The following is a 23,910-nucleotide window of genomic DNA, read 5'->3' as shown; positions in this document are numbered from 1 at the left end:
CATTGATAAATAATTCAAATCTGTGCATAATAATTATTCAGTCAGTGAATCGTATATATTGAGCGCTTACTGCGTGCAGAGCACCGTACTAAGAGCTTGGGAGTGTACAATATAACCGTACAAGAGACACATTCCCTATTGTTCCCATTTCTCTGAGTGACTCCCCATCGGTTCCGATGCAAATGAAAAAAATAATAGCATAAAAAAAACCAAATATTGCATCCACTTACTTTTGAAACTGTAATTTTATAGATGTGCTGGAAAATCCTTGTTGTAGACGGAGTGATTTTATTTGTTTCCACACCTTTAGCATACTGTGTATTAGGGAACTATCTTTTTTCTGTTCGAGGTCATACAAATGTTTTGTGTCACTAGAAGAACAGAATCAGTTTGAATCACTAAACAGAGAAATTATCTCTTTCTCTATCGCAGTTAAATCAGATTTAGGGTGTAAAAGTCACCTGCAATTTTTAAAATTAACTTTAAAACATAAATTCCCATTTCCTATCACTTTCTTCTTCTAATAATAGTAATAATAATGGGTTCTGATAAGCGCTTACTATGTGCCAACCACTGTTCTAAGAGCTGGGGTAAATACAAATTAATCAGATTGGACACAGTCCCTGCCCCACATTAGGTTCACACCCTTAATCCCCATTTTTTACAGAGGCACGGAGAAGTTAAATGACTTGCCCAAGGTCACACAGCAGACAAGTGATGAAGGCGGTATTAGAACCCATGCCCTCCCGACTCCCAGGCCCATGCACTATCCCTACACCGTGCGGCTTCTCATGCTATAACATAACTTTTTAGGAGAGGAGACGATGTGAAAAATCTATCAAAAATTACATTTTAAGTAGTCTTGATTTTGCTGAGTCCCATGTGGAACAGGGACTGAATCCAACCTGATTAGTTTGCAACTACCCCAGAGCTTCTTATTATCGAGAAGCAGCGTGGCTTAGTGGAAAGAGCATGGGTTTGGGAGGCAGAGGTCATGAGTTCTAATCCCGGCTCCACCACTTATCAGCTGTGTGACTTCGGGCAAGTCACTTCACTTCTCTGTGCCTCAGTGACCTCATCTGGAAAATGGGGATTAAGACCGTGAGCCTCACGTGGGACAACCTGATTACCCTGTATCTCCCCCAGTGCTTCGAACAATGCTTGGCACATAGTGAGCGCTTAACAAATACCAACATCATTATTATTATTATTATTAAAATGGGGATTAAGACTGTGAGCCCCAAGTGGGACAATCTGATTACCTGGTATCCCCCCCAGCGCTTAGAACAGTGCTGGGCACATAGTAAGCACTTAACAAATACCATAATTATTATTTACATCACCTTGATTCTATTTATTTGCTACTGCTTTAATGAGATGTTCTTCCCCTTGACTCTATTTATTGCCATCGTTCTCGTCTGTCCGTCTCCCCCGATTAGACTGTAAGCCCGTCAGACGGCAGGGACTGTCTCTGTCTGTTACCCATTTGTTCATTCCAAGTGCTTAGTACAGTGCTCTGCCCATAGTAAGCACTCAATAAATGCTATTGAATGAATTATTATCATTAAAGTGCCTGGCACATAGTAAGCACTTAATAAATAGCATAAAAATTCTTGTTCCAATAATATATATGTATATTTAGTGGTCAATCGTATTTATTGAGCGCTTTCTGTGTGCAGAACACTGTTTGGATGAGAGAATCACACACAAAATTTCACATTTAGCTACTGAAATTTGAACTGCCCTTTAATGTGATGGCAATTTTTACTAAGCAAAATTATATAAGCAAATGGATAATGCAGTGGCTCTGACCAGCCATTCTATACCTGCCATTAACAACAGGTAATTGAGGGAATGGTTAATGCTGCTTCACATATTCCTTGCTCTTGTTTCCATTTTCTATGTCAACAACAATGTGTTTTAGATTTTGGGACCAACATCCACCCTTTCCGTGGAAATTTCTCATAGTAAGGTTTCTTGGGAAGTATTTTCCATAGGATTAGTTTAGATCTTTTCTTTGGTCCATTTTCCACAGCGGAGGAATATATGACGTCAGTTGCGTAGACTGGCACGGTTGTCAACTCTTCCCTCGGCTGTGCTATTGATGCTATTGATTCTTAGATTGGCAAACCAGTATTTAATATCTTTATCAGTTGGAGATTGCGAGGACCTGCCGGAAGGGCCGTGTAGTGGGTTGAGCCTCTGGGGCTTCACATCTAAGGGATGGGAGTCAGGTTTCCCCCTCATGCCTTTTTTTTTAAAATGGTAATTGTTAACCGCTTACCATGTACCAGGCACTGTATTAAGCGCTAGAGTCGATTCAAGCTAATCAGGTTGGACACAGTCCATGTCCCACATGGGGCTCACAGTCTTAATATCCATTTTACAGATGAGGTCGCTGAGGCACAGAGAAGTGCAGCGACTTGCCCAAGCTCATGCAGTAGACAAGTAGCGGAGCCGGGATTAGAACCCAGGTCCTTCTGACTCCCATGTCCGTGCGCTATCCACTAAGCCACACTGCTTCTCTCAGGACTCTAGGGAGTATATTGGTTTTGGCTGGTCATCTAGCAAATAATCAATAGTATTATTGAGTATTCACTCTGGTCAGAGCACTGTACAAGTGCTTGAGAAGCAGCATGGGCTAATGGCTAAAGCTTGGGCCTGGGAGTCGCAGGACCTGGGTTCTAATCCCGGCTCCGTCACACGTCTGCTGTGTGACCTTGGGCAAATCACTTCTCTTCTCTGTGCCTCAGTTCCCTCATCTGTAAAATGGGGATGAGGACAGTGAGCCCCACATGGGACAGGGACTGCGTCCAACCCGATTTGCTGTATCCACACCAGGGCCTCGAACAGTGCTTGGCTCACAGTAAGCGCTTAACAAATACCACAGTGATTATTATTGGGAAAGTACAATAGAATAGAGTTGGCAGACACATTCCCTGCCCACAAGGAGCTTTCAGTCTAGAGGGGGAGACAGATAATGAAATAAAAACAGATAGGGGAAAGGGCAGGATATAAGATTATGGACATAAGAGTCGTGGGACTGAGGGTGGTGTGAATATAAAACGCTTAAGGGATATAGGTCCAAGTGCAGACGCAACTGGCTTCCTCGTTGTGCTCCACGTTTCTTTCTCGGAGTCAAAACGTGAGTTCTTTCATGAACTACAAATGGAAACATATTTATTTCTTAAAAAATACCTTATTTGGCAATGGTAGTCTTGTTGAGATTTTTTGCTCAGCTGGCTTGTCTCTAAATTGTGCTTTCCTATTTTCATAGTATTTGTCAACGCTTGCAGCTGTAGAAAACAATACGTGCTTTTCTGAGAGAGTGTTAACTGATATAATCGAATCCAGGATCTCTCCACTTTAAACCTTTGTATCTTCTGAAGTTAAACATTCATTCATTCATTCAATAGTATTTATTGAGCGCTTACTATGTGCAGAGCACTGTACTAAGCGCTTGGAATGTACAAATCGGTAACAGATAGAGACAGTCCCTGCCCTTTGATGGGCTTACAGTCTAATCGGGGGAGACGGACAGACAAAAACAATAGCAATAAATAAAATCAAGATAAATAGAATCAATAGAATAAATAGAAACATATCTAAAACTGACCTCACCATCATCCTCCCATACCCTTCCTCGTCCCGATTTCCCATCTCCAACAGCAGCATCCCTAATCTCCCATTTCTCCATGCTTGGGGCTTTGTAACCTAGGAATTATCCTTGCAACCTCTCCCCCGGTTTCATTCCCTACATCCTTCCCGTGACTTTCCCATCGGTATAGACGGCACCACCATCCTTCCTGTCTCACAAGCCCTTAACTTTGGCCTTATCCTTGACTCCTCTCTTTCAACCACTAGATCCTTTCGGTTCGACCTTCACGACATCGCTAAAGCCCACCCTTTCCTCTCCATCCCAACTGAGGATCCATCCATCCTCTCCACTTTAACCCAAGCACTTATCCTATCCCGCCTTGATTGCCGTATCAGCCTCCTTGCTGACCTCCCCGCCTCCTGTCCGTCCCCACTCCAGGCCATACTTCACTCTGCTGCCTGGATCATTTTTCTACAGAAACGTTCAGGCCACGTTCCCCCACTCCTCAGGAACCTCCAGTGGTTGCCCATCCAGCTCCACAGCCAACAGAAACTCCTTACCGTCAGCTTTAAAGCAATCCCCTTGAATCCGCCTACCTCACTTCACTACTCTTCTCCTACAACCCAGCTCGTATAATTGGCTCCTCAAATGCCAACCTCCTTCTGTACCTCGATCTGTGTCTCACCCTTGTCCTGCCTTACGGTGTGCAGAGCACCGTACTGAGCACTTGGGAGAGGACGATAACGGTGCTTGGCACATAGTAAGCGCTTAACAGATTCCATCATTATTACAACCCGACGATATCACAGACACATTCCCTGCCCACAGCGAGCTTTCAGTCTAGAGAGGGAGACAGATATTAATATAAATAAAATAAAAATAGGTACATAAGTGCTGTGGGGCTGGGAGGGAGGACGAATAAAGGGAGCAAGTCAGGGAAATGCAGAAGGGAGAGGAAGAAAAGGAAAAGAGGGCTTAGTCAGGGCCTCTTGGAGGAGATATGCCTTCGATAAGGCTTTGAAGTGGGGGAGAATCACTGTCTGTCATATAGAAGAGGGATGGTGTACCCGGCCAGAGGTGAGACGTGGGTGAGAGGTAGGCGGCAAGGTAGAAGGGATTGAGGTGCAGTAAGTAGGTTGGCATTAGAGGAGCAAAGTACGAGGGCTGGGTTGTAGTAGGATAGAAATAATAATAATAATAATGGCATTGGTTAAGCGCTTACCATATACCAAGCACTGATTTAAGCACTGGGGGGAATACAAGGTACTCAGGTTGTCCCACCTGGGGTTCACAGTCTTAATCCCCATTTTACAGATGAGGTAACATTTTACAGATGAGGTAACTGAGGCCCAGAGAAGTGAAGTGACTTGCCCGAAGTCACACAGCTGACAAATGGCGGAGCCGGGATTAGAACCCATGACCTCTGACTCCCAAGCCCGGGCTCTTTCCACTGAGCCAGGCGGTAACTCGAGTGAAACAGGGCTTCCCCATTTCCAGGGATCATCGCTATTCCCACCAAGGGAGTTGGAGGGGTACCAGGTGTCCATTCCAATTGAGGAGAAGGAGGGAGGTTTCCAGAGCCACTGGTTCTTCTGCCTCTGACCTTCACACCTACCCGTCCCAATTAAAGTGCTTGAGATTGCCTTAAGGACTCTTTGTGACGGGGAGGGATCGTGAGGAATAGTCTGGATCAGTCAAGCAATCTATCTATCCTATTTATAGAGTGCTTTCTGTATGCAGAGCACGGTCCTGAGTGCTTGGGAGAGTTTGGTATTACAGAGTTGGTAGTCAGGTTCCCTGCCCGCAACGAGTTTATAGATTAGAGAGGGGGAGAAAGACATTAAGAAATGGGTTCTAATCCCAGATCCGCCACTTCTCTTCTGTGTGAACTTGGGCAAATCACTTCACTTTTTTGGCCCTCAGTCCCCTCATCTGGAAAATGGGGATTAAGACCGTGACCTCCACATGGGACAACCTATCTTGTGTCTACCCCGGCGCTTAGAACAGTGCTTGGCATATAGGAAGCGCTTACCATATACCATAATGATTATTATTATTATTAACATTAATAAACAAATTACAGTTATTTACATAAAGTGCTTTGGAGGTAGGCGTGGTACCGGAAAAGTGACCGGGTGATATGAATTTGTTGCACAGCTCTTGTGATGATCCTGGATATTAACTTAATCTGATTACCCTGTATCCCCCCCAGCGCTTAGAACAGATCTTTGCACATAGTAAGCGCTTAACATTATTATTAACTTAAACTACCCTTCAGCTGGGATTCGCATTTGCAACAGTTACGCTTTAGTCTTAATACTTTACAACTACCTTAATAGTCCAAGGGCCTCGCTGTACCCAGAAGGAAACAATTCTCTCCACGGATGAGCGCACATAAAACGTGAAAGAATCTAGAGGCAGAGTGAACTTGGGGGAAAAAAAAGGCTGCAGATTTTTTAAAACCCAAAGATATAACAGTAAATCAGTATCTCTTCAAAATGAATGATTTTTCTGAATGTTATAGAAGGGAGAGATCTTCAGGGGCTCAAAAGAACAGAGAGGGGGAGACAGACATTACTATAAATAAATATATTAAAAATATGCACATAAGTGCCATGGGGCTGGGAGGGAGGACGAATAAAGGGAGCAAGTCAGGGATACGCAGAAAGGAGAGGAAGAAAAGGAAAAGAGGGGCTTAGGGCCTCTTGGAGGAGATATGCCTTTAACGTTTGCTTAAAACCTGAGTCCCATCTCACTCTGCCCTGAAGGGTTTTAGGGGTCATTTTCCATTTTGGGGGCTTCCATGACTAGCAGCGGTATCCCACTGACAAAATAATTCACATATAATAATGTTGGTATTTGTTAAGCGCTCACTATGTGCAGAGCACTGTTCTAAGCGCTGGGGTAGACACAAGGGAGTCAGGTCGTCCCACGTGGGGCTCAGTCTTAATCCTCATTTTACAGATGAGGTCACTGAGGCACAGAGAAGTTAGGTGACTTGCCCACAGTCACACAGCTGACAAGTGGTGGAGCCGGCATTCGAACCCATGACCTTTGACTCCAAAGCCCGTGCTCTTTCCACTGAGCCACGCTGCTTCTCCATATGTTACTACGTGCCGAGGGGGCAGGCTAGGATGAACTGCCTTGTTTTGTTTTGTTGTCTGTCTCCCCCCCTTTAGACTGTGAGCCCATTGTTGGGCAGGGATTGTCTCTATCTTTTGCTGAATTGTACATTCCAAGTGCTTAGTACAGTGCTCTGCACATAGAAAGCGCTCAATAAATATGAATGAATGAATGAATGAATGAATGAATGAATGAATACCCTGAATGCATATTTTTTTTAAATGGTATTTGTTAGGTGCTTACTACTGTGCCAAGCACTGTACTAAGCACGGGGTAGATATAAGCTAATCAAGTTGGATACGGTCCCTGACTCATGTGGGACTCACAGTCTTAATCCCCATTTTACAGATGAGGTAAATGAGGCAAAGAGAAGTTAAGTGACTTGCCCAAGGTCACACGGCGAACAAGTGACAGAACTGGAATTAGAACCCGGATTCCTCCGATTCCCAGGCCCGTGCTGATCTCAAAACACCAGTCGGTGGAAGGCATGGAGGTGAAGAAAGGCTAAAGTTAAATGTGGAAGTGTCAGAGCAGCCAGAAAGGTGGAAAGCAGGAGACTGAGTGATACATGGGAGTCCGTGAGTCAAATTAAACTTATTTTGGACTGTCCCACCAAGATAGGGACATCTGGCCACCTTATCTTTCCCCCTTCCTAAAATGCCTTCGCTACTCTTTATCAAACTCTTCTGCTTCTCTCCTTCAAAGGAAACCTCCCCAATTTCACCCTGCCTGGTTTCAAACATTCCAATCTCTTCGGTAAACTTTCGACATTTGCGTAGGTCTTTGAATATGTTTATTCGTTATCTGATATTTTGAATTTTTCATCACAATTCCTAGGCGTTTTTCATTTATATTGGAACATCCGTGCTTGTCCTGCCTCTTTTAGGGCGGAACCATGCCCCGTACTTTCATTGTGTTACTCCGCCAAACCTGATATAAAACTCTGAAAAGGTCCAATAAATACTCAATAAACAGTGTATTATCGATGAACTGATTGATATTACTAGAAATTTTGGTTTTTTGTTCTTCACCATAAACCATTAGGTAATTTGAATAAAACAAAAGATGATCCTACTTTTTCGTACAGAAGATGAGACGTGTTTTGCTGTCTTCTGAGCTGGAAACACTCAAAAAGTTGGAGCAACCTAGAACATAAGACAAGTTCTTGATTGAAGAGAGGGTGATGGCTGAAGCGCAAGCTTGAGATATTGAGATCTAGTTGACAGAGTTCTCTCTGGAATTCCGCTTTGCTCCTGATACGACTTTCCAGGTCTGTTGGGATCGCCTTTTGAAAGAAAAACAATCAAACCAGGCTATTTATCCAGCGATTAGCAAGCATTGTCCTAAGTGCTCGGTAGAAGACAACGTGAATGAGTTCGGAGACACGATCTCTGTCCTCAAGGAGCTTCCGATCAAGGAGAGGTGACAGGCGGGAAAACAAATTACAGATGGGGGAATCATCAGAGTATAAGGATATACACATAAGTGCTGTGAGGATGAGGTTGGAGGGAATATTCATTCCTTCATTCATTCAATCATCCAATCGTATTTATTGAGTGCTTCCTGTGTGCAGAGCACTGTACTAAGCCCTTGGAAAGTACGATTCGGCAACCGACAGAGGCAATCCCTACCCAACAAAGGGCTCACGATCTAGTCTAGTCTAGAATATCAGAGAGCTTAGGGTGCAGCATGGTGTAATGGATAGAGCACGGGCCTGGGAGTCCGAAAGTCCTGGGTTCTAATCCTGGCTCTGTCACTTGTCTGCTGTGTGACCCCGGGCAAGTCACTTTACTTCCGTCTCTGTGCCTCGGTTGCTTCATCTGTAAAATGGAGGGTGAAGACCCCCAAGCCCTTTGCAGGAAAGGGACTGTGTCCAACCCGATTTGTTTGTATCCACTCCGGCGCTTAGTACAGTGCCTGGCACATAGTAAGCGCTCAACAAATACCATAATAACAGTATTAACAATAATAAGCTTAGGGGATATGGATTTAAGTGCATAGGCGACACATAAGGGAGGAAGGGAACATGCCTCAGAGAAAGGGAGTACAATTGCTAGAGTGGTACAAATAACTACCTGCTTGAATGTTGTCATTATTCCTGGATTCAAGGTTTCAGCAGCAACAGTTTTTCTGAAATTCCATGATTGCTTTAACGGAGAAGGTAATGAAATTATTTCTCCACTTTCATCAAACCAGCATTTTCCCTATTAGAAAGATTTCAGAGACACTTCACATAATTACTACAAAATGGAATATTTCACATATTTCTATAATTTAAAAACAATTCTGCCAGAGTGATCGCTTTCATTAAGTTTGTAATTACTTAATGGGAATGACAAAATGATGTACTTGCCTCTTCTTGTTTAACCAGGCGATTTTCCATTTTGTTACAAATCTTCTTACATATTTCTGGTCTTCTCTGAATATAAAACCCTTCATCTTCTAAGATCCGGGGTATCGTGTTTTCCGGCAGCTTCCGCTGGTGGGCCACTTAGGAACAAATATTTTTCTCTTGACTTGCAGCCAACCGATTTAATGGGCGCCGGTAAAATGAGGATTAAAAAGGAATGATCAACTGCCCTACTACTATTAACTAGCCTGATGTTCAGGTTTGCCTAAACCCATTTCAGCTATCAGAAACATTCAGCTTAATTATTTTCTTCGAGTCCATAAGGATGCTAGCAAGGTGTTCTTCTGGAGTCATTTATTGTCTCCCAGACAGGTTTATGCATGTCAGTCTTCCCCAATTAGACTGTGAGCCCATCATTGGTCAGGGATTGTCGCTATCTGTTGCCGAATCGTACATTCCAAGCGATTAGTACAGTGCTCTGCGCATAATAAGCGCTCAATAAATACTATTGAATGAATGAATGAATGACCGGTGAGGAGAATAAACCCAGAGCTCCCAGGTGGGGAAATGTACCTCTACTCGCTTCACTATGAGCAGATATTCTCGCTCCTCCCTCTTCTTCTCTCGCTCTTCCCAGGCCCTCAGCTCCTTTGGGGCTGACAAGGCTTGAGGAATCCGTGGAAGCCGCCGTGGGGCTCGGCCTAAAAGCACCCATATGTAAATATGTACAGGACACATGTCAGAGCACATGCCAGATCATGCCTAGGGGGTAGGAGGTTGGAGATGACGTGGACTGTTTGCTGATACTGCTGGGTTTAGATAGCCCTGTGCAACGAGTATCACGAAGTACGAATACACGTTAAAGAAACTGGAAGCCTCGTTTCCAAAAGGGAATTTCACCCTGATCATTATGTTCACCTAAAGGGCTCCTTTGATAATCCCTGCAAAAATATATTCTCTATTCTCTCCTCCCAGCTTTCTGAGTTTTACATATATCATAAGAAGCAGCAATCTGTGCGTAACTTGGCTGCTAATTACTTTCTCTTATTTGAAAATCACAGTACCTGGAGAACTAGTTGGCATAAAAATACGTTCTTGCTGCTTCTTGGACTGCAAGTCATCGTCTTCATAATCAGCAGCTTTTATTTCAAGCAAATCTTGGGAAAAAACCTCTTCCAAAATTCTCTGGTCTTCCTCGTCGTCAAAGGTTCGACAACTATTATCTACCGATGTATGTTTATGATCACTGGTCTTTACTGATCTCTGCTGAAGAATAAGAACAAAATCAGGTTGCAGCGAAATTAGACTGTATAGATTTAGGGAAGAGAAATGCATTTAAACACTTTTTTGAGACTGCTATAGAAATAGGTCCATTTCTTCATATAAAATTATACCTACCGTCATCATGGTAAATGTCATCATTTTTTGAGCACCTACTGGGTGTGCCTGGGAGTTTACCTAACAAATCATCGCCAACTCAATTAATCGAGTGCTTACTATGTGCAGAGCACTGTACTAAGCACTGGGGAGAGTATAATATAACAGAGTTGGAGGACACATTCTCTGCCCGTAACAAGTTTACAGAAAAGTCACAATCTGTGCTCCCTCATTTCTCAATTGATGGCTGACGGGGAGGGAAGCCATGTTCTATCGTGATTTGCTTCTAAATTTAAGATTTAGATTGAAATTGATTTAGATTTAAGATTTAAATTTAAATTGAGATTTCCCCAATGGAGCTGCCATTTGGAGGAGAAAGTTCCCAAGAAGGCCCAGAGGGAAAATCTGCTCAACTTGAGCTATCCAGGGTCACACAGCCACCCCCTGGAGAATGACCTATTTCAGCCCCAAATTGAAGATTATTTTCTTACCAATGTACCTAATTCTCTCCACTTCAGTGGAGAAAGCATGCCCACAAAATACATATACAGGCAAGCCATGTTTACATAAGGGAAGGGAGTTTTTTTCTGTGTAAAGCCCATTTGGAGGACTTAAATAGAGATCACACCAATAACAGATAAAACTAGGTTTTTTCCTGGTCTAATTTCAATGCAGGAAGCCCTGAAAACAAAATTAGGTAGGGGGTAAGATTAAGAGCACATGAAGAAAAGTTAATGCATTTTAATGTGGCAATATAACTGTCATTTTATTTGTTTGTATTGATGTCTGGCCCACTCCAGACTGTAAGCTCATTGTGGGCAGGGAATGTCACTGTTTATTGTTGTATTGTACTTTTCCAAGCACTTGGTACACAGTAAGCATTCAATAAATATTATTGAATGAGTGAATGAATGAAATCTATAAAAATATTAATGGAGAGAGGTTTACATACTTTGCTCCGTTCACAGTAGCCTATTGAATGCACGTAATGTGAATTCATATCCTTAAAAAGACATTAGAACTAATGAAAATTATGGTTGCCATTTAAGGGATTTATCCATAATGAAAAGGGGAATTCAAATTCAAGAACCAACAATTACTCTTAACAGTTCGGTAATACTAATCAAGAAGCAAGTCTCTTGTGATTCCCTAGGGCAAGCTCTCTGGTTTCCTTGCAACAACCAATCCATGGATAGTATTTATTGAGCGCTTTCTGGGGGCAGAACTCTGCTCTTGGGAGAGTACAAGAGAGCAAGTAGACACATCGTTGCCCTCAGGGAGTTCACAAGCAACACTGTAAGGGGCTTTTGCCTATACACACAGAATGTGACGATAGATACGTGTTCTTTCAGAAGTCGCAGATTACGTGGCATAAGCTAGAACCAACTCGGTCTCCAGAAGCAGTCCTGTCTTGCTGCGTCGGATAATCAGCGGGGTGGATAAAGTGAGAAGCACTTCTTCCTCCCCGTGATACTACCATCCTCGGATGAGAAGCAGAGAATCAAGGACAGTAATAACAATAATAATAACTTGGCTCCCCCTCCATCATATCTGTGCATTTTCCTGAAAATGTTCAATACTTAACCCAGTCGATAGTTTGGTTCGAGGCTTCGTACTCTGAGCATCCGTCACCATTCGTGATAAAAAATAAAAGGCCTTTATCAGCTATTGCTTCATTCTGTGGATTGAGGAAGAAGACAGTGTTTTAAATGATTCTTTCTGATGAAAAAGGATTTCTTGCAGAGGCTGGGTTTCTCACTGTTTTCGTAAAAATTTTTATAAGATTTACATTGGATGTATGTGCATAGGAAAGCTACCAAGTCCTTTTGCTTGGTTCACATATAAAAACAACACAGTACAGTGTTACAGTGATTATGTCTATGTTTTGTAATGAGAATTAACCTTTTACAAAGCAGGCTGCGAAATTCCTCCAATCTTTCCTACCTTCACCAAAACCACACTTCGGATACATTTGAAGGCACCAAATATTAGTAGCCTGGGCAGTGGGCTATCTTTCAGTTTCTTTAAAATGCTGACTTCTTCCTGACCTAATTTCTGCCTGCCCTTATTTTGGTTTATCGTATCCCTGGGTGACCAAATGAAACTTTGAAACAAGGCCGTATAGGGTGGCACTGTTATTCCTGAGAGATTTTTTCTGTTTTTTTATAAATTATAGAAAATCTATAGAAATTATAGAAATTTTGGATATATCCTAAACTGCCAAATATATATGCTCTCCTAAATGATATATTATCATATATCCTATATTATATATACTATCTTTAATGAATCAATCAATCGATGGTATTTACTGAATATTTACTGTATGGAGAACACTGCACTAAGGACTTTGGAGAGTACAATGTAATAGAGTTGATAGATACGATTCCTGCCCTTAAGTAGCTTACAGTCTAAAGGGTGGAGATGTTAAAATAAAGAATATTTATTAAGGTCTGTGAGGCTGGAGTGGGGTGTATATCAAAATGCTTAACAGTGATCTTTACACAGATGATCCTCAAATCTACCTTTCCATCTCTTTCTCTCCACTTCTCTGCAATCTCACATTTCCTCTTGCCCTCAAGACGTCCTTAAATGGATGCCGCTGACACCTCAAACTCAACATGTCCAAAATGGAACTCTCATCTTCCCATCCAAACCCTGTTTACCTCCTGACTTTCCTATTACTGTAGGCAGCACGACCATCCTTTGTCTCACAAAAGCCCATATCCTTGGCAATATCCTTACCTCACGTCTCTTGTTCAACTCACATATTCAATCTGTCACCAAAACCTGTCAGTTCTACCTTCACGACATCTCCAAAATCTTCCCCTTCCTGTCCATCCTAACTGCTCAGCCTCCCCATTGACCTCCCCGTTTCCTGTCTCCCCACTCTTTAGTCCTTACATCACCCAGATCATTTTTCTTAAAAAATCATTCAATCCATACCATCCTACTCTTCAAAAACTTCCTTTGGTTGCCCTTCCACCTCCATCTCAAACAAAAAAACTTCTTACCGTGGGATCTAAAGCACCCGATCAGCTCTCCCCTTACCTCGCCGATCTCCTACTACAATCCAGCCGACACACTTTGCTCCTCTAATGCCAACCTACTCTCTGTATCTCGATCTCGTCTATCTTGTCGCCAACCCCTTGCCCACGTCTCATTCTGGCCTGGAACTCCCTCTCCCTTCATAGCCTACAGACCACTGCTCTCCCGACCTCCAAGCCCTCCTAAAATCCCATCTCCTTCAAGCAGCCTTCCCTGACTAGGCCCTCATGTCCCCTGCCCGGCCTCCCCTCTTCACTACTTATGCACTGAGATCAGTACCCTGTAAGGACTTGAATCAACCCACCCTCAACCCCACAGCGCTTCGGTCCAGACCCTTACACTCTGTCATTAATTTTAATGTTTGTCTTCTCCTCTAGACTGCACATTCCTTATGGACAGGGATCATATCTACTGACTCTATTGCACTGTGCTTTCCAAGGATTTAGTACAGTGCTCTGCACACAGGCTGAGGTGGGGAGAGAATCTCTTTGGCCATTCTTTCACTAGAAAGTATACAAGTTCTCCTATTATGTGGTAGTTTTACTCCTGAAGAAGTTCAGGTTAAAGGAAAATTGCCTTTTAATAAGCATTAATTTGATGGGAATTAAAAAGTTAGGAATTAGATGGCTTGAAGATAAAACCACGAGCGGTATTTTTCTATATTATTGCATTCTTTATTATTACTGTACCCTCCACCAGGAGGATGCTTTACATCCCTTTTTTAATGGCATTTGCTAAGTGCTTACTATGCGTCAAGAACTGTTCTAAACGCTGGTGTGGATACACGTTAATCAAGCCAGCTACAGTCCCTGTCCCACATGGGGCTCACAGTCAAGCAAGAAGAGAACCAGTACTGAATCCCCACTTTACAGTTGAGAAAACTGAGGCAAAGAGAAGCTAAGCGACTTGTCCCAGGTCACAAAGGAGGCAGGTGGCAGAGCTGGGATTAGAACCCAGGTCTTCTGCCTCCTAGACCACCTGTACTTTATCCATTTTATCCACGCTGTTTTAGCTGCCCTTACCGCCCATTGTTATTTACGCCATTAAATATTGCAAAGTTGCAAAAAAAAAAATTGTGGTACGGTATCGGAAAGTAAGACTGAGGCAGAGGCTGGGAGGCACAGCAGTAACATGTATTAACTGACAGCACATGCGTGATCTTTTCTTCCTACACTACATCCACTTGTTCCAACCTATGGGTCGTAGCGTACTGGGACAGACTCAGGTGGTGAAAAAAAAGTCCTGGAAGATTCACTCAATCGTCTTATTGTGCACTTACTGTGGGCAGAGCACTGTACTAAGCGCTTGGGAGAGTACAATATAACAGAATTGGTAGACACATTATGCTAAACTTCTCACGAGGCCTCGATCTAATCTGTCTCGCCGCCTACCCCTCGCCCACGTCCTGACTCTGAGCCGGAACACCCTCCTCCCTCCTCAAATCTGACAGATAATCACTCTCCCGCTCTTTAAAGCCTTACTGAAGGTACATCTCCTCCAAGACGCCTTCCTCGACTAAGTCCCCCTTTCCTCTTCTCCCACTCCCTTCTGCATCACCCTGATTTGCTCCCTTTGTTCTCCCCCCCCCCACTCCACCCGCCACAAGCCCCACAGCACTTATGTACATATCTGAAAATGATTTATTTACATTAATGCCTACCTCCCCCCTCTAGACTGTAAGCTTGCTGTGGGCAGGGAATGTGACCACTGATTGTATCGTACTCTCCCAAGCGCTTCCAACAGTGCTCTGCACACAGAGCTCAATAAATACGACTGAATGAATAAATGGACGACGAGCTTAAAGTCCAGAAGGATCCAGGCGTTAGTATAAATAAATAAATTCCAGATACATACATCTGTGGGGCTGAGGGAAGGGTGCTTATCCAAGGGCAAGATTCAAACAAGAGAAAAATTCCTTGGCCTCGGTTATGAGGAGGACTTTGGGGACAGTACAGTCTTGGTGGGTCAAAGGGGAGAAAACCTGACTGTATTGGTGAAGACAAAGCAAAGGCAGGAGGAGATATGGACAACGCTTTCGAGGAGTTTGGCCAGGAAGGGAGGAGGGAAATGAGTCAATAGCTGAAGGAGGCTAAGGGATCCACAGAAGACCTTTTAGTGTAGGTGAGATTCGAGTGCGTTAGAAGGCAGAGGGGAAGGAGCTATGGGAGAATCCTTCATTTCCTATCTTTTTTTAACCCCTGTTGCTTTTTTATTTACTCCTCTATCCTCTGCTTTCATCATCGCTTCCTCTCCCATCACTGATTTCCTTTCATGAAATGGCAAAGAGCAATTACTGCTTGGATACCAGGGAGCGGAACATATCCCTGCATATTCATGCACCAAATGCTCTGCACACACGTAGTTATAAAGAGGCAGGATCTGTGGGATTCCCGCTAGCCTTAAATACTGGCAGATGGAACTGTTTTATTAATTGAGATGCGTCACCTTATCCCTTTGATATGTGTCAGTATTACTGAGCGCCTCCTTTGGAGATTTTTCACCTTGCATAACCTGAAACACCAATGAGAATTAACATAAGTATTTGTGTTTTGAAAATAAACTTTCCCCCCCAAATAGCTAAAATTTCTACAAACACTATTCTGAGAAAGATAATAATAATAATAATGTTGGTATTTGTTAAGCGCTTACTATGTGCCAAGCACTGTTCCAAGCGCTGGGTAGATACAAGGAAATCAGGTTGTCCCATGTGGGGCTCACGGTCTTAATCCCCATTTTACAGATGAGGTAACTGAGGCACAGTGAAGTGTCTTGCCCACAGTCACACAGCTGACAAGCGGTGGATCTGTAATTCGAACCCATGATCTCTGACTCCCAAGCCCGGGCTCTTTCCACTGAGCCACACTGCTTCTCTGATCTCAGAATAAGGTGTAGAAATGTTAGGAGAAATATTCTACCTCTAAATATAGACTATGTGTGACTAGCGACTAATGGGAGCAAATTGACAGCAGGCAGACACACTGAGGCTGGAGTTTTGGAGACATAAAAACAAGGAGAGAAAAAAGCAGTAGTTAATGGATTAATGCAAGAAACTAACAAAGAGAATCATCTGTGACATGCAGGTATTAAAGGAAAGAGAAGAAAATGCTCACAAAGATGACATGAAAGAAAAAATGGGGGAATAGATTGGAAATGTGAACACTATAAACTGATGCATAACCTGAGTGAATGATCTGTTGGAAAACAGAATAATAATAAAAATGATGTTGGTGTTTGTTAAGCGCTTACAATGTGCAGAGCACTGTTCTAAGCGCTGGGGTAGATACAGGGTAATCAGCTTGTCCCAAGTGAGGTTCACAGTCTTAATTCCCATTTTACAGGTGAGGTAACTGAAGCACGGAGAAGTTAAATGACTTGCCCACAGTCACCCAGCTGACAAGTGGCAGAGCCGGGATTCAAACCATGACCTCTGACTCCCAAGCCCGGGCTCTTTCCACTGAGCCACATTGCTTCTCTAGTATCTGAGTGTGTGTGTGTGCATTTGTGTGTTTTAAGGAATGTTTAAATTTCTCTACTTATATGAGAAAGCTGCTTTGAGAAGCAGAGAAGCTGCTTTGAGAAGCAGCGTGGCGCACTGGAAAGAGCACGGGCTTTGGAGTCAGGGCTCATGAGTTCGAATCCCAGCTCTGCCACTTGTCAGCTGTGTGACTGTGGGCAAGTCACTTAACTTCTCTGTGCCTCAGTTCCCTCATCTGTAAAATGGGGATTAAGACTGTGAGCCCCACGTGGGACAACCTGATTCCCCTGTGTTTACCCCAGCGCTTAGAACAGTGCTCTGCACATAGTAAGCGCTTAACAAATACCAACATTATTATGATGTTTTAAAAACTTTTGGGCCCAAGCGGCTATTACAGTGCTTTGCACACAATAAGCACTTGATTCTATTTATTGCTATTGTTCTTGTCTGTCCGCCTCCCGATTAGACTGAAAGCCCATCAAAGGGCAGGGACTGTCTCTGTTACCAATTTGCACATTCCAAGCGCTTAGTACAGTGCTCTGCACATAGTAAGCACTCAATAAATACTATTGAATGAATGAATGAATGAATAAACACAACTGAATGAATAAAAATCCATGACCATAAAGATTACAATATATCCATAAATGCTTTGGCTTTTTGGAAAAAGGAAATTACCTAGACCTGATTTGACAGAATTATCACATACTGAAAATATTCTGGAGAGCAAAAAACTTTCTAAAATTAAATAAGCTTTTGTTTACATAAAACAATGATACTTTTGGTCTACTCAATGTCTACTTTAAGCAGGAATTTTAAATCATGAGAAAAAAAAATTACCTTAGCATTTTTCAACTTTTCTCTTACTCGGTCTCGCAGTGCTTCAGTAATATAGCTTTGAGTTTCTTCTACAAAGCCAAATTAGGTAGAATTTTAAACCCTCCTTCTTATGGTAAGATTTATTCTAATCTTATCGAGAACAATAAATTTGCTTCTTAATTAGTCTAGTTATGAACACAGAGAAAATAAACAACCCACAACTTAACAAAAGGAAACTAAATGCTTGATTTCGGTTTTCAAAAGATAGTTAAAAAACAGAAAAATAAAATTAGGTTCTAATTTACTGTGACAAGGAAACAAAGCTACTAAGGGAAAAAAGCCACGCTTTCAAATAAATTTCATTCTTCAAATTTACAAGAACAATTCTGAAGACCAACCAATAAGAAGCAGAGTGCTGCAAAAGGTCAGGCAACACTGAAGTGATTCAAGTCGACCTTCTGGCTCTCACATTAGCTCATAAATAAGAATTTGGTGGCCTTATTTTTATCTTTTTAAAATTGTATCTGATTTTTAAAATGTAGTGGTCAGCCTGGTATCCCCCCTTTCCCCCCATCTTCTCTCCCCGGCAGATTCTCTAATGGGCTGGCATGTTCAGCTTCACCCGGAAAATCGTTTAACTACCGGCTAATCCATACCCAAGCTAGATGGTAGGATTCCGGGAGTGGTGGACCTAATGGGGAAAAGATAATAATAATAATAATGTTGGTATTTGTTAAGCGCTTACTATGTGCAGAGCACTGTTCTAAGCACTGGGGTAGATACAGGGCCATCAGGTTGTCCCACGTGAGGCTCACAGTTAATCCCCATTTTACAGATGAGGGAACTGAGGCACAGAGAAATGAAGTGACTTGCCCGCAGTCACACAGCAGACAAGTAGCAGAGCCAGGATTCGAACCCATGACCTCTGACTCCCATGCCTGGGCTCTTTCCACTGAGCCACACTGCTTCTACCTCATCTGTAAAATGGGGATTAACTGTGAGCCCCACGTGGGACAACCTGATGACCCTGTATCTACCCCAGCGCTTAGGACAGTGCTCGGCACATAGTAAGCGCTTAACAAACGCCAACATTATTATTCTCTACGCTGAGGCGCACGACAACAAAATTAGTGTGGCCGTGCTCTTCCATGCTAACGGTGACCGGAATTCCAGACTGAATAATTGGGATGGGATGCTTAAGTCCCAAAGAGAGAAGGAGGTAACTGGGTGATACTGAAACTGACCTTCAGTCCCCGGAATGCAAAGGGGCCACATTCTGAGTCTTTCCCTCTATGCCTGAGTTGTAATTGCTTCTCCACTTCCCGGTGAGCGGTTAGAAAAGCCAGCTCCCACCACGCTGGAGGGAAAACCTTTAATGCTGGCGAATCGCCCAATCAATGGTATTTACTGAGCACTCACTGTGCGCAGAACACTGTACTAAGCACTTGGGAGAATACAATACAACTGAGTTGACAGACACGTTCCTGGCCCACAATAATAATGTTGGTATTTGTTAAGCGCTTACTACGTGCCAAGCACTGTTCTAAGCGCTGGGGTAGATACAAGGTAATCAGGTTGTCCCACTTAGGGCTCACGGTCTTCAGCCCCATTTTACAGATGAGGTAACTGAGGCAGAGAGAAGTTAAGGCACAGAGGAGCCCAAGGTCACACAGCTGAGAAGTGGCGGAGCTGGGATTAGAACCCATGACCTCCAACTCCCAAGCCCGTGCTCTTTCCACTAAGCCACGCTGCTTCACACTAAGCCACGCTGCTTCACTGAGTTCACAGTGTAGAGGGGAATGAAACCATCAGTCCTGACGCTCCACTCCTGGGGCTGTACTAACCATTTCAGGCTATTACGGTCCATTCGATAAATCTTAATACGATGCTCGAAGGAATTATTTCACCTCTACAAACTAAACACCGACCTACTCGCTGTACCTTCATCTATCTCACCGCCGACCTCTCACCCACACCCTGCCTCTGGCCTGAACGCCCGTCGATGGGCAGGGATTGTCTCTATCTGTTGCCGAATTGTCCATTCCAAGCGCTTAGTACAGTGCTCTGCACATAGTAAGCGCTCAATAAATATTATTGAATGAATGAATGAATGAATGAATGAACATCAGACAGACAACTATTCTCCCCCACTTCAAAGCCTTATTGAAGGCCCATCTCCTCCAAGAAGCCTTCCCTGACTAAGCCCTCCTCTCCTCTTCTCCCATTCCCTTCTGCATCACCCTGACTTGCTCCCTTCATTCATGCCCCCTCCCAGAACCACGGCCCTTCTGTATATATCTGTAATTCATTTATTTACTTATATATATTATTATGTATATTGTGTTTATATAATATAATAGTGTTGGTATTTGTTAAGCGCTTACTATGTGCAGAGCACTGTTCTAAGCATTGGGGTAGATACAGGGTGATCAGGTTGTCCCACGTGGGGCTCACAGTTTTTTAATCCCCATTTTACAGATGAGGTGACTGAGGCACAGAGGACTTAAATGACTTGCCCACAGTCACCCAGCTGACAAGTGGCAGATCCGGGATTCGAACCCATGACCTCTGACTCCCAAGCCCGGGCCCTTTCCACTGAGCCACGCTATATTACTGTGCATATTTATTTACTTACATATAGATATATAATTATTTATATTAATGTCTGCCTCCCTCTCTAGACTGAGAGCAGGGAACGTGTCAGTTTATTGTTCTATTGTGCTCTCCCAAGCGCTTAGTACAGTGCCTTGCATATAGTAAGCGGTCAATAAATACGAAGGAATGAATGAACCCCTCACCCTACGATAATTCTTTTTTTAATGGCATTTGTTCATTCATTCAATAGTATTTATTGAGCGCTTACTATGTGCAGAGCACTGTACTAAGCGCTTGGAATGTACAAATCGGCAACAGATAGAGACAGTCCCTGCCCACTGACGGGCTTACGGTCTAATCGGGGGAGACAGACGGACAAAAACAAAAACGATAGCATTAAATAGAAAGCATCTGTTAAGTGCTTATTATGTGCCAGGCACTGTACTAAACACTGGAGTAGCTACAAGCTAATCAGGTTGGACGCAGTCCATGTCCCACACGGGGCTCACAGTCTTAATCCCCATTTTATCGATGAGGGAACTGAGGTACAGATAAGTGACTTCTCCAAGGTCACACAGCAGACAAGTGGAAGAGCTGAGACCTGAACTCAGGTCCTCTGACTTTTAGGAGCTTGAGGTCCAGGCCAGTGAAGGCCATGGGAGGTAGGGAAGCAGCGTGGCTCAGTGGAAAGATCCTGGGCTTCAGAGTCAGAGCTCATGGGTTCTAATCCCGGATCTGCCACTTGTCAGCTGTGTGACCGTGGGCAAGTCACTTCACTTCTCGGTGCCTCAGTTACCTCATCTGTAAAATGGGATTTAATTGTGAGCCTCACGTGGGACAACCTGATTACCCTGTATCTCCCCCAGCGCTTAGAACAGTGCTCTGCACATAGTAAGCGCTTAACAAATACCAACATTATTATTATTGTGCGGTATGATCCTAGGATGCCTGGATAAGTACTGGGTTTTTCTGATCATTTGGGGATTAAAGCATCATAGACCAAAACGGATACCTCACACCTCTCCGAGGGTGGACCAAAGCCTCTCACGTTGCCTCGGATCAAAGCCGGCCCTCTTGGGACCCTCTCTAGACCGGCCCACCGCGATCCAGACTCAGAATACCCAGAAGGGAGCCAATCCCTCAGGACAGAGCCAGGAGCATCCATGACCCTAATACTTGCCTACTGGATTTCAACAGAAGGGGTGCAACAACGAGTACGTCGGCCTTGGTGGGATCAACCAACTCTACCCTCTCCTACAGTTAATCCTCTCTGCCCTTTCTCCTCCTCACCTTTCCCTGGCTCCTGTGCCCCACCACTCTGCCCTTCTTTGTCTTTCTTTCCTCCTGTGCTCCTTTACTTGAAGTTACAATAATAATAATTGTGGTATTCATTAAGCGCCTATTATGTGCCAGGCGTTCTACTATGCGCTGGGGGGAATACAGGCAAATTGGGTCGGACGCAGTCCCCGTCCCATGTGGCGCTCACAGTCTTAATCCCTATTTTACAGATGAGGTAACTGAGGCGAAGAGAAGTGAAGTGACATGACCAGGGTCATATAGCAGACAAGTGGCTGAACCAGGATTAGCACCCATGACCTTCTGACACCAAGGCCTGTGCTCTAACCTCTAGAATAAGTGGAAGAAGGAAGACTAAGTAACATGATACTTTCCCCCAAAATCTGACAAAATCATGTTTGTCTTGTTTTAATAACTCTTTAATCACATGCACCCTTGGAAAATTTAAACCAATTAAATCAGATTTCTAATAATCCTACTGACTACCTTTCAGGAGATTCTGATCTTCATTTTCTGTGACTGGTTTCTGCTCTAGAGTATTCTCAGCCTCATCTGACAACTGGGAAGAAACAGATTGATTAGCTCTAAAATGAAGACTTTAAAACTCAAACTTAAAAGTTTTGACCACGGGCCTAATGCGGAGACCGCAATATTAATATATTTCGTATTGCTATGTATGTCACCTACTGTGTCACCCTCCTGTAAAAGGGCTTATAAATAATCAATCGATAGATATTGAGCATTAATTCTGTGCAGAGCACTGTACTAAGTACTTGGGAGAGTACAATCGAGTCCATTTGAAAATCTTTTTTTTTTGAAAATTAACCTCCCACTCCCAAATAACCAATCAAAGAATAAATCAGTGATATTTGAGTCCTTCCTGGAGTCTGGAGAATGCTCAGTGCTCTTTACAAACTTGGCTGCTCAATGGGTTCGTAGAACCTCTAGACTCTAAGCTCACTGTGGAGAAGGAATGTGTCTTCTAACTCTGTTGTACTCTTCCCAGCATTTACTACAGTGCTCTGCACACAGTAAGCGCTTAATAAATACACTTGATGATGATGATGATGATGCATAGCCCTGAACTAAGTACTTGACTTATTGTGAGCAGGGAACGTGTCTACCAACCTTGTATTTTCCTTAGTGTTTAGAACAGCACCTGGTATATAGTAAGAGCTTAATAAATGCCATTAAAAAAAGATGGATAATGTATCCAATTTCTCCAGGGGAATAAAAAGTGACCACAGTTTTGGGGAAATCAATACAGGTGCTCAATAAATACTATTATTTAGGAGGTTCAATGGGTCTCTGAGAGGAATTTCCAAGAAATGGAGGGGCCCACAGTTTTGGGGAAATCAGTATAGGTGCTCAATAAATACTAATATTTAGGAGGTTCAATGGGCCGCCGAGAGGAATTTCCAAGAAATGGAGGGGCCCACAGTTTTGGGGAAATCAACATAGGTGCTCAATAAATACTATTATTTAGGAGGTTAAATGGGCCTCCGAGAGGAATTTCCCAGAAATGGAGGGGCCCTCAGCTTCCTCCTCCTATTTTGCATGTGTCCATTCATTCATTCAATAGTATTTATTGAGCACTTAGTATGTGCAGAGCACTGTACTAATCGCTTTGAATGGACAATTTGGCAACAGATAGAGACGATCCCTGCCCAACAGCGGGCTCACAGTCTAAACGGGGGAGTCAGACAGCAAAGCGAAACAGAACAAAACAAAGACAACATTATCAAGATAGATAGAATCAAGGAGAAATACACTATTCGGGTTGGACCCAGTCATACTGCTTAAGGGCTACCCGGCCGAGCTCACGGTCTACATAGAGGGGATGGTGGATAGGGGAAATGAGAGCTTAGTCAGGGAAGGCCTCTCGGAGGAGATGTGATTTAAGATGCTTTTGGAGGTGGGAAGAGTGGTAGACTGTCAAACACGAAGGAGAAGGGAGTTCCAGGACTGAAGAACTACGTAAGGCTTTGAAGATTGATGCTCTTGATGCCTGTTTACTTGTTTTGACGTCCGTCTTCCCCCTTCTAGCCCATAAGCCTGTTGTGGGCAGGGATTGTCTCTCTTCGTTGCTGAATTGTGCTTTTCAAGCGCTCAGTACAGTGCTACGCACACGGTAAGGGCTCAATAAATACGACTGAATGAATGAATGAGCATTGGCAGCGGTCTGTCAGATACGAAGGGGGAGGGAGCTCCAGGCCAGAGGGAGCATAA

General features: G+C 43.4%; 1 protein-coding gene across 1 annotated transcript in view; it reads right to left on the bottom strand.

Moving 5' to 3' along the window:
• Nucleotides 1-23,910, bottom strand: part of CC2D2B (coiled-coil and C2 domain containing 2B) — a 114,366-nt gene that overhangs the window by 80,125 nt on the left and 10,331 nt on the right. Inside the window, exons 3-12 of the mRNA XM_039911328.1 lie at nt 22,168-22,240; nt 17,812-17,879; nt 15,942-16,007; nt 12,034-12,126; nt 10,136-10,334; nt 9,075-9,211; nt 8,797-8,925; nt 7,797-8,006; nt 3,199-3,296; nt 231-371 (exon numbers count right to left, since the gene is read on the bottom strand). Coding sequence (XP_039767262.1) covers nt 231-371; nt 3,199-3,296; nt 7,797-8,006; nt 8,797-8,925; nt 9,075-9,211; nt 10,136-10,334; nt 12,034-12,126; nt 15,942-16,007; nt 17,812-17,879; nt 22,168-22,240 — 1,214 coding nt within the window. The remainder of the gene's footprint in view (nt 1-230; nt 372-3,198; nt 3,297-7,796; nt 8,007-8,796; nt 8,926-9,074; nt 9,212-10,135; nt 10,335-12,033; nt 12,127-15,941; nt 16,008-17,811; nt 17,880-22,167; nt 22,241-23,910) is intronic.

This window comes from Ornithorhynchus anatinus, chromosome 3 (genome assembly GCF_004115215.2).
Source record: "Ornithorhynchus anatinus isolate Pmale09 chromosome 3, mOrnAna1.pri.v4, whole genome shotgun sequence".
In the NCBI taxonomy this organism is placed as follows: domain Eukaryota; kingdom Metazoa; phylum Chordata; class Mammalia; order Monotremata; family Ornithorhynchidae; genus Ornithorhynchus; species Ornithorhynchus anatinus.
The sequence above is the reverse complement of the archived record's forward strand: the minus strand, read 5'-3'. Positions and strand labels throughout refer to the sequence as shown.